An 11,565-nucleotide genomic window follows, 5' to 3' on the forward strand; every position below is an offset into this window, starting at 1 on the left:
GATGTATCCAAGAAACGAAAGAAACCAATCACTTTTTCGCGTTCTAGGTCTTATGATGTGTTTCCTACTGTTGGTTATTTAGGGTCTACTTTGTCACAGAAAAGACACAAGAGCTTTGATGATATTAGAAGGCAAGCTAGCTTTGAAAAAGGATATGTGAATAACCTTTCTGCAATGCTGAATGTTGGGGGTGATAATTTTCAGAATCAAAAATCAGAATGTGGAAAAAAGCATAGTTATGATTTGGCACTATTTTCAGCAGCTAAAAGGCCAAAGAATGAGACAGGCTCACTTGGGTTATTCGCAGGTGATTTCCCTTCAAATAATAGCAACACAAGTTCAGCTGGTTCTCAAGGTTTTTCAGGAAACGATAATTCTCCCAAATCCAAATCAGGTTCGCCGGCTGGCCTCTCACAGCTCCCGAGTGTTAAATGAAAGTTGTTTCGTGGAATTGTAGAGGTGTAAATAACCCTAATTCGTTAGTTCGACCCTATGCTACTTGGTTGGTTAAAACCTATTTGCCTATGTTTTTGTTTGTTTCGGAAACTAAGTCCACTGTTGCTAATGTGTCAAGTTTGTTAGGGGGTTGTAACCCTACATGTATTTTTGGTATAGATAGCGTAGGCTCTAGTGGTGGTTTAGTAGTTTTTGGTTGGACATCTTTTGAAGTTAGTTGTCTCTTTGTTTCATCAAATATTGTACTTTGTAGGGTCATAGAACCTAATGGAAATATATGGGAAGTAATGTTTGTTTATGGTGCTCCAAAGGTAGAAGATAGGGAGGAAGTTTGGAATCAAATATTGACTCTACTAATGACATCACCTACTTGTTTATTAATTGGAGATTTCAATCAAATCGAGCTTTATTCAGATAAATTAGGAGGTTCTTCAGTAATTAAAGGTTGGGATTTATTTTTACAATGGAGACTAGCTTCTAATTTGTCCGAGGTACCTTTTTCAGGTCCACCTTTCACCTGGACAAACAAAAGAGAGTCTACTTCCCTAATTATGGAAAGATTAGACCGAGGCTATATGACAGACTCGTGGTTTATAAAATTTCCAAATACTAGGATTATAAATCAACCAATTTTAATTTCTGACCATGCAGCCATTATTTTACAAACTGAGGAACCAATAATTTTGAGGAATCGCCCTTATCAGTTGGAAAATTGGTGTTTCTCTTTTCCCGAGGTGAAAAGTTCAATTCAAGAGGTCTGGAATCTTCATATATGGGGTTCACCTATGTTTACCTTATCTCGTAAGATGGATACGATTCGAAAAGTTTTGCGCAAATGGTGTTTGGGAAATAAAAAATTATGGGGCATTAATTGGCATCAATTTACTGGTAAGCTGGCGTTGGAGGGGCTAGAGGTGGATAATTTGCAGAAAGGAAATAACTACAATACTCTTATTCAACAGTCAGATGAACAAGCGAAGTTATGCTATCAATATTGGTCTCGAAGAATGAAGGAATTATGGGTTAAAAGTGGTGATTGCCCTTCAAAGTTGCTTTTTTCTAAGGTTAGAAAGAGGCAAAAAAGAAATGAAGTTTTGCGTTTGAAGGATAGACAAGGAACTTTTAGGGAAGGCCAGGATAATGTTCAACAATTAGTAGTTGATAATCTTAAAATGGTTTTCAAATCAGATGCTTCAGAAATTGATTATGAAGAAGTTGATTATGTTCTTTGTGAAATGGATTTGCCTCAGCTTTCTCCTAATGATATTTCAAGGTTTACAACTCCTTTTTCAATAGCAGAGATTACCAAAGCTATGTTTGATATGAATGGCTCTAAATCTCCTGGGCCAGATGGAATGTCGGTGGAATTTTTCAAGAAACATTGGCAGATAGTGGGAAACTCGGTTATTAAAGGAATTCAAAGTTTTTTCAGGACTGGTTTTTTATTAAAAGAATGGAATCATTCACTGCTAGTTATGATTCCAAAGATAGCTTCTCCGGAAGAGGTAAATCATCTTCGCCCTATTAGTTTGTGTAACACTATTTATAAGTGTGCGTCAAAGTGTTTGGTAAACCGACTAAAGGTTAGTCTAAATTTACTCATTGATGAATCCCAACATGCCTTTATACCGGGACGATACATGAGTGATAACATTTTAATGAGCCACGACATTCTACATTTTATAAATGTAAGGAAGGGTAAGGGTCCCAATTTGGCAGCAATCAAGATTGACATGAGCAAAGCCTATGATAGGATACACTAGGGTTTTCTGTTGCGAGTTCTTAAAGCCCATGGTTTTCCTCCTTCTTGGATTCATCTGATATACCAATGCATTTCAACTGTTTCTTTCAAGGTTCTTATTAATGGTAGAACTTCGCAGCCATTTAGACCTAAGTGTGGGCTAAGGCAAGGGGATCCTTTGTCACCGTATTTATTCCTATTTTGCATGGATATTCTGGGACGAATGCTATCATTAGGTCAAGATATTAAGTTATTTCAAGGGATTAAGCTTGCGAGAGAAGCACCAAAGATTTCGCATTTGTTCTTCGCTGATGAGGCAATGGTTTTTTTCAGAGCAACGGAAAACTCTTGCACAAATATAGGTGGTATTATTGATCGCTACTGTCGAATTTCAGGTCAACAACTAAATCTTGCAAAGTCATTTATAAAGTTTAGCCCAAATACACCTATCCCTCAACAACAACTTTTCAAATCAATTTTACGAATGCCACAAGTTACTCAGTTTGGACAACATCTAGGTGTTCCTATTGATTGTATGGGATCCAAACGTTCACATTTTAATTACTTGATCGACAAGGTGGCTGATTTGATAACCTCATGGAATGGGGTTTTGATTTCCCAAGTGCAAAAGATGGTTTTAATTAACACCGTCATCGTTGCTACGGTTTCTCATGTGATGATGAGTTTAGACATTCCTATAACAATACTGAACAAAATAGATTCAATGATTGCTACTTTCTTCTGGGCAAAACAAGGCTATAAGGGAATGCATTGGATTCGTAAGAGTATTTTACATCTTCCACGAGGAATGGGAGGCCTGGGTATTCGTAATTTATCAACACTTAATAAAGCTTTTTTAATGAAACAAGTTTGGAGAATGCATCAAAATCCCCAGTTGTTAATTTCAAAAGTCTATGCTGCAAAGGGAAAGTTTGCTTTATCCATTGGCAAGGCTAATGGATGCGAAGGTCATATTTCATGGGGTATGCGAGGTCTACGACGAGCAGAAAATCTGTTACTACAGGGTTGTGCTTGGAAGGTTGGGGATGGCCGTCATATCAGAGTAGGAAAGGATAATTGGGTTCATGGTAAGGTACCAGTTTTTGCATCCCATATTCGTTTAACTGATGCAAGGTTGTGGACGGTCAGTCATTTTATTCAGAGTTCGGAAATAAGATGGGATGCAGCTTTAGTCAGACGTTCTTTTGACAATTGTGATGCAAATGCTATCTTGTCTGTTGAACTTCCCTCTGAGTCAATTCCAGATCGGTTATATTGGCCCAAAAATACTGTTGGAAATTTCACAGTCAAAACTGGTTATGCTTTTTTACAAGAGCAAAACATTGGCCAAGATCCTAATTTGGGTTTCAGACACAACAATAGATTGGTACCTTTCTTTAAATTACTCTGGGCTCTTAAAATTCTTCCAAAGTGGAAACTTTTTATTTGGAAGATTATGGTTGACGGGATCCCAGTGAAAGTTAATCTGGAGCGGAGAGGAATTATGTTAGATGTTAATTGTGACTTGTGTAGTGACCATTGTGAGGATGCGCAACACACGTTTCGTCTTTGTAAATTGGCACAAGATGTGTGGAGGAGTAGTATGCTAGGCATATACTCAAATTTCAACGAGAACCATTCCCTTCAATAATGGATTCTCAACTATATCCAGCTTTTTATTAGCGAGGATGGCAAGCTTAGTGATCGAGTGGTTACTTTCATAGGGACCTTGTGGGCATTATGGGTTACGCGAAATTCAAGAGTTTTCCGTTCTGAGACTGGAAACATCCAAACAGTTCAGACTCAGTTTATTTTAGCTTTGCAGCAGAATGCAATCTACAGGAAGAAAAATGATGAAAATATGGGTTACTTACATCCACCTGAGCACATGCCAACCTACCCACCAGAGTTTTATTTCGCAAATATAGGTAGGGAGATCGCTAATATGTCAGGGTCGGTTATATACATTGATGGAGCATGGAACAAGGTCACCTCAAGAGCTGGAATGGGATGGGTTCTTGAACTACCACAAACAGTTGATGTAGGAATTGTTGGGGGTTGTGACTACGGTCTTGGGCATTCAGCTTTACATGCGGAATCTATGGCTTGTCTGCAGGCTTTACGATGGGCGACAAATTCTTCAGTGACTGATATAGCAATACATACTGACTCAGCGACATTGGTCTCCTTCTTGCTGGGAAAGGATAAGTCTAATATTCGTGTTCGTTGGACAGTTAACGCCATTTTTAATATAGGTAAAAGTTTTAGGAGCTGCGCGATTTATAAGGTGGATCGTGGTAATATTCAATCTGCTCATGATCTGGCAAGCAGGGCGTCAAAGGAAGGACTGCAGTTCTCAACACCTTTTGCTGTTAGGCCTAACGGATAATTTGTTTTCTTCGCTTTTTTAGTTCATTTTCGGTTTCTTTATCCAATGTCAAAAAAAAAAAAAAAAACTATTCCACTTATTCATTATTATATATATACTTCGTAACATTCAATTAAAGTTTCTTAATACTTGTGCCGGTCAATATATAACTCCTAAAATTATGGAGAGAGTAATAATTATGCAAGTCGTGGATATGTTAGGGTTCGTTCGGAACTGTTGTAGTTTTTTATTTTTCTGTTTTTTTAATAAAAAATAAAACAAAACGTATCCGGATGAAGCGTTGAAAACAAAATTTGTTCGGCGGAAGCGAACCCTTAATATTTACTGAGCTGACTCCAATGAGGAAGAAGAGTCAGAGCTCTGGACCACGATGGCTTTCCCTTTACTAGCATTGTTGGTGATGGGATTTGCAGAGATAGCAGAGATAATTGAGGTAGATTTTGGAGAAAATGGGTCATGGGATTCAAAGTCAGGAATGATAACCTATCACCTTCATCTAGAGAAATTCACATTCCTGGATCAATGATGCCGAGCGGACCCTTAATTATTTATTGTAAGAAAACATGATGTGAGTATATGTGCGAGGAGTGAAAATCGTAGGAGAAAGATAAATAATTAATAACAACGAGAGAGTAAGAACCTAGAATGTATATTTTAATGTAGACGTTACTAAAAATGAAAATACAACTCATAAACCAAGATTGAAAATGGTACATGTAACTCTTAAAAAACATACAGAGGGAGTAGGAAAGTGTCAAAATAGTCGCAATATTTTGGTACCTAAAATAAAAAACATGCACCATATTTAATTAGAAACTAGCCTAAGTAGAACAGAACAATATATTTAATTACGCTTGACATACACCTGGTATAATTTAGGAGATGAACAAATAATCTAATTATTTAGCCTCCTAATGGTATAATGCACGGTTTATAATCTAAATATCAAATTTGTATGACAACTAGACTAAATTTAGAGACAATTATCATCAAAGTATAATGGATAGATATGTTATTGCCCCCATCGTGTCTTATTTTTTTTTAAATAAAAATAAAAATAAGAGTACATAGATAAATTTATTTTCTCCCCATTTCATCACCCATATTAAAAATAAAGTTATTTTCATCTTTCCTTTACTTCGTTAGTCATACCCACATAATGCAACCATCTACTCATTACCCGACCACTTAATTAACACATACCCTCGTGTACTTTATTCAGCTATATATAACTTTGAGTCGGGGTGAGACTGGTATGGGGGATGGTCCCTCCACACCTGTATCCGCCTGAAATTCCCATCTCCATCCCAAGCCACCACGTACGATCGATAGGTAAACTACTCATCCTTATCCCACTCCCTGCCTAATACAATTTATCTATGCTCCATCACACCCGTCTAAAACTTAGCCCTAGACCCGTTTTTTTTTTGTAGGAGAGTTTTGAAGTTTTAAACAATATTCTAGTGTATTGAATATTTCGATTGTCTGATTAGAGTAATCGAGTAAATAAAAAAAACATTATAATATGTAGGTTAGTAGCTAGTGAAAAAAATGTTGATGTATTCATATTCTTAAATGAAGGATAAACGATGGCAGACAGATCCAGTCTAAAATCCGTTACCGCCCCGTCACCCCCGTCGCATACATCGAATAATTTATCCCTATCACCACCACTTTCATCCATCCAAGCCCACTTGGTGAGGATGGAAGGAGAGTTGTCTCCCAAAAAACTTGTCCCGTTGGCAATCTGATATTCGTATATTTTGTCAAAATCAACCTTACCTTTCAGCTAACTTTTGAATATATTTACATAAATTTATTATTAACCATAATATCGATAAAAAATATATTTAAATGTGACTCTGCAATTTAAGAACGGATGAGTGTTCCAAAGTTCAATAAATCCAAACCCACTCCAATACCAAGTGAGTATATGTTGTTCTTATCCCGCCAACACCAATCATCTATATTTATCTTCGTCGTTAGCAGAATCTAAAATCCAAATCCGCCTCATCACCAAGGTGTGATGTACTGGTTATATTATATGAAGTATATCATAACTTTCATTTTGCACGAAATTTTATGTTACAATTTTTTTCATGGCGTGTGTAACTCCAACTCATACCTTCCTTACCATGGTACGTAAAAAAAATTATTTTGATTCCCCCAACTTATTATTGAGTATTCTTTTTTACATTATCCTTGTGTATTTAATCTAGATCTCTATTTAGTTAATTTCCCATTGAAATTAAGGATTTTTTTTATACTAATATGTTGTCTTTTAAAAAAGTGCGCAAAAGAAAGTTTATAACAACACATTGTTCTAAGTATGAAATAATCAATGCTTGAATCATACTGAAAAGTACTACTACCTCCGTTCCTTCTTTACGCTTACTATTTGCACGGTAATTAAGGAATTTTGGTGAACATGTGATGGTGGTGTTACAAATGAAAAATGAGTAGCTATAAATAGTCCAACAATGTGCGTGGATGAAATTTAATATTAAAGTATTGTGAGTGGGTAAGTTATGGTGAGTCAAATGAGAGTAAAAATGGAATAAAGTAGAGTGTAAGGAATTTTCAGGAACGGACTAAAACGGAAAGCGTAACGAACTTTTAGGAACAGATGTAGTATTTGTTAGTAAAATACATTACTATATTCATGTTAAGAACCTTGTGTTGCATACAAAACGTTTTTCAATGGGCTAGGATTTTTGTTTTTATAACTACAATTACTCTATTATATATAAGTCATCTCTTGAAATGAAGTTTGAAAAATGATTTTCCCTTTCTTATTTATGAAATAACGTCATTACGATTTTTTAAGTTTGAGATATTTAGTAAGAAAGAAAAAACTTAAACAAAAGTTTACTCTACAATTTAGGAATAATAACTTCATCTCAATAATCAATTACAATGTTATAAATTTAATAAATAAAACATAAAACTTTTTATCTTCTTTTCTTGAATTAAATCCCAGCGTTATATCATATAAATAAAATATATTAAAAACAATTATGTTATATAGTCTAAGATATTACGCTTGAGATATTGGGCATGAGATTATGCGTTAATTATTAGGCATGGTATTGTATTCCATATTATTGATAGGACACATAGAATATTTTAATATGGAAATGATTTATAATATTTTTTGCTATTTAATTAGTACTCTCTATGTCCCTTAATACTCGCCCTGGGTTGACTAACACAGAGTTTTAGGCAATTTAATTAATTTATTAATTTATTAGATGGTAGTAGATAGCGGGGTATTTTTTAATATAGTTAGTGGAAAATGTGTCAAACTTTTTTGAGGAATGAGTGGGGGGTTGAGTTTCTATGTTATTTTTAGAAAGTAGGAATATGAGTGGATATTTAATTAAGTGAGAGAAATTATATAATAATAGTAAAAGTATGTCATTTATAGAAATGGGCCGAGTATTAAGGGACGACTTTATAAGGAAAGCGAAGTGAGTATTAAGGGCCAGAGGGAGTATATAATTCGTATACTTAGTAATAAAGTCAAAATTATTATTTTGTTTTAATTTTTTTAAGTTTAATTATTCATATTAAAAGAGAGGTGAATCATAGAGTTACATTTGTCATCACCACATTTATTTCTTCTCTTTTAGTACAGTATACTAGTGTTACATGCACACGATGCATGCAAAATTATTAACAAACTTAAAATTATTTTGTCAAACTAATCACATTTGTATGATGCTTTGGATTAGGACATCCGTTAGAAGTCTCATTGATCCCATTAGTATTAGCATCCAACTCGAGAAACGAAAAGGATTTCGGTACCGTCTTATCGACAATTTTCCCCACCACTATGAAGAATCGAACCACTATTTTCTTTATCAGGGAATGCGTGAGAGTCCAATATAATCCCAACACAATAATTACTACCCTCAATTCTGTGAATAACTACTACTTGGTACATTATCTACAGTAGCCCTCCTCGAGCATATCCCACCCATTTTATATTCACATAAAAAAATGGATTTTTTGTCATTTAACACCTTAAAAAAATTAGTTTTTGTAATTAAACACCTTACTTATTTTTTATTATATTTAAACACCTTAAAAATCTAAAAATTTATAAATCAACACCGCTTAACGATTTCCATAAGAAAAAAACGTTGATTTTTAACCATGCTATAGCTTCCAAAGCATAATTTGATGGTAGAAGGGGTTGTTTACCACCATATCATGCCTTGGGAACTTTAACATAGTTAAAAACTAATGTTTTTTCTAATAAAAATCGTCAAGCGGTGTTGATTTCAAATTTTTTTTGTTTTTTAAGGTGTTTAAAAACAATAAAAAATAAGTAAGGTGTTAAATTACAAAAACTAGTTTTTTTAAGGTGTTAAATGACAAAAAATCCTAAAGAAATAGAAAATAAACTTCACTTCTCTATAGTCTATACATTCCTCTGCATAAAACCTCAACCAAAATAAACATCACTCTTATTACGAATTTCACCAGCAGAAAGTTGCACCCACAACACTGATCTACCACAATACTCTTATTACGAATTCACCCAGTGTAGACACCTACTTTTGTCCCCATTCCCGAAAGGGAAGGTTCGATGATGAGAACATAAATCTCCACTTGACAACGCATCTCCTATAAAATAACGAATCTCAATTCCCCTTTTCATTTCACCCGAAACCTGCTATTTATGGAAACCTGCTAAAAATAGTAACTGCCGTAATGGGTAGTTGTTAAAAGTGGCAAGTCATAAAAGATAGAAACCTGTCAGAATTAGGTGTTGCACTCCAACATAAATCCTAAATGAGATAGAAATTGCGAGAGAATCCTATTCCTAATACGATTCAAAAATAAGAGTTATGTATTAATTAAAATCCTAACGAGCCTAGAGTTCGTAACGGGCCCAGAGCATCCCGTCATAAAATTAATACGCACTAAAAGACTCGATTAAGTCTCATACACTCCGGATTCTAAGAATCCTAATCTGACAAAGAAACGGCCCAATCCTATTTTCAACGCGATTTCGGCGCCCAGCCCTGGGCGCTGAAAATACTGGGACGTGTTCTTTCCTAATTCTTCGTGGATTAGAGTTCTACAATTCTATCTTTCCACGAACTCTTTTCTATAAATAGGGCCCTAAGTTCGACGTGAAAAGAACAACAACACACAATTATTATTCTGAGTATTGACTCTAAACCCCTAAGCCTAAGCCTCACGCTGCAAAACTGATCACGCGTTCTGTCGCAATCGATCCATAAATCGAACATAACGTATCCTGTCCCATAACTTGAGATTCGTTAAATAAAAGGAGAAATAACAAAGTCAAAGTGGTTAGTTTTCTGAGAACCGTGACGCACCTCTCAAGGGTGCGTCGTAATGTGTCCCTTTTCCATGATTTAATTGCTTTCCTCGCCCTTTTATGAACTGTTAAACTAATTAAAACTGATTGTTCTATCACGCCTAATAAAGATAATATGTTGGGAAATTGGATTATCATGCTAGGTCCCTTAAAACAATCTAAATCAGATAATCGCGTTCGATCTAGTACTATATGTTGCATATTGTTAAAATCAACTCAGATTAGTTTAATAGTTAACGCATGTCCCTTCAATTATTTATGCTGAGCTAGTAAGGATATCCTGCCTCTGGATTTATCAAAGAGCGAGAACTCCTCTCGGTAGTTATAGTCCCCCGAACCCTCAATCTCTACCTTGCGGGTGTATGTTGAGAGATCCCCACACCAGGGATCACAAGGGAATCTACGGCCGTCGTGGTCAAACATAATTGCACTCCCTTTATGTCACGATAACCGGGTTTTGTCAGTTTTTCTCATTGTCGTTAAAAACTGAATGGCGACTCCTATATTACTAGTCAATTGGGTGTAAACTCACAGGAAATCCAATTACACTTGATTTGACAAAAAGAAACGTCATACCCACGAGGGACAAGGTCACGCATTAGCCTCGTGCTTTTTCGACCCCCTCACAGTGGCGACTCCACTGGGGATAGTGAAGGAAATACTCGTGCCCGTAGGTAATCAAAATAGCCGAAGGGTGAAACGATCCTACCCCGCGCTTATTTCCCCATCAAGTTGGGACGACCTGAAAATTAGCATATTAATGTGAACGGACAGAACCACATAACGAATCTTGGCTCCCTTGGATGTTTCATCTCGGGAGTTGGGACTAAGGATACCCATCGCCAACCGGGGGGTGCATACGCTTCGAATGTTGTCCACTCGGCACTTTCGCTAGTAGTACACCCGTCCCAAACCCAATCGCTCGCCCATTAGGTCCCTCTCATTGGTGCATGCCCCCTTGGCTTACATCGTGATTGGCCTCTTGGGCGAAATTCGTCTGTTGAAGGCACTACCTCGACCGGGGCATGTGTTGGATCTGCGATAGAAGCGGTACAAAGCCAGGCGCAAAAACTACCCATAGAAGCCTATCATAAACTACATGACATATTATTATCTTGCCTCATGATGTAATGTTAGTTATGTGTAGCGAAATATATGATTGTGTGACAAACCATCCTAGAAAACCAACGACCTTAAAAATTGCCCAAACATTCATAAACACCAATTGGCCAAAGAGTTATACCAAAAAAAACGTGTTCCGCAACCCCGAACGATCGCCACAAAAATAAGCGACGCTCAGGAGGGCCCGTAACGAATCCCACAACGCTGCACAACGCGTAAAGGACGTTATTAGGCAAGCACGCAAAATTAAGTCGCATATACAAAAAATATACGCGAATAGAAAACGAGTACCAGTCAGGGACGCATTTTCAGCGCCCCTGGCTGGGCGCCGAATATTCTCACGCCCGTCGCTGGGCGCTTAAGTTGCTGCCTGGCCTTTTGGCCAGGCACAGCAGCCTCGGTGCCCGCGCATAAAAAAAAGTACGTAGCGAAAAAAAACTTTTCGTAAAAACTGCTGCAAGGGCGTATGAAAAGGCACTCGATTGTAAAAGCGACTTATAA

General features: G+C 36.5%; 1 protein-coding gene across 1 annotated transcript; it reads left to right on the forward strand.

Moving 5' to 3' along the window:
* The first annotated feature begins 431 nt into the window (after positions 1-431).
* On the forward strand, positions 432-4,586 carry LOC110804720 (uncharacterized). The gene is made up of 3 exons (XM_056832054.1): positions 432-1,961; positions 2,310-3,785; positions 3,870-4,586. The coding sequence occupies exons 1-3, from the start codon at positions 432-434 to the stop codon at positions 4,584-4,586; spliced, it is 3,723 nt and encodes a 1,240-aa protein (XP_056688032.1).
* The last annotated feature ends 6,979 nt before the right edge of the window (positions 4,587-11,565 follow it).

This window comes from Spinacia oleracea, chromosome 6 (genome assembly GCF_020520425.1).
Source record: "Spinacia oleracea cultivar Varoflay chromosome 6, BTI_SOV_V1, whole genome shotgun sequence".
Lineage (NCBI taxonomy): Eukaryota > Viridiplantae > Streptophyta > Magnoliopsida > Caryophyllales > Amaranthaceae > Spinacia > Spinacia oleracea.

Bases quoted from the DNA above. Each gene is read 5' to 3' on its own strand.
- LOC110804720 (XM_056832054.1), top strand. From the start codon at position 432: ATGAAAGTTGTTTCGTGGAATTGTAGAGGTGTAAATAACCCTAATTCG. The intron at 1,962-2,309 runs GTAAATCATCTT...GTTTCTTTCAAG, and splicing joins AGATAGCTTCTCCGGAAGAG to GTTCTTATTAATGGTAGAAC. The intron at 3,786-3,869 runs GTGTGGAGGAGT...AACTATATCCAG, and splicing joins TTTGTAAATTGGCACAAGAT to CTTTTTATTAGCGAGGATGG.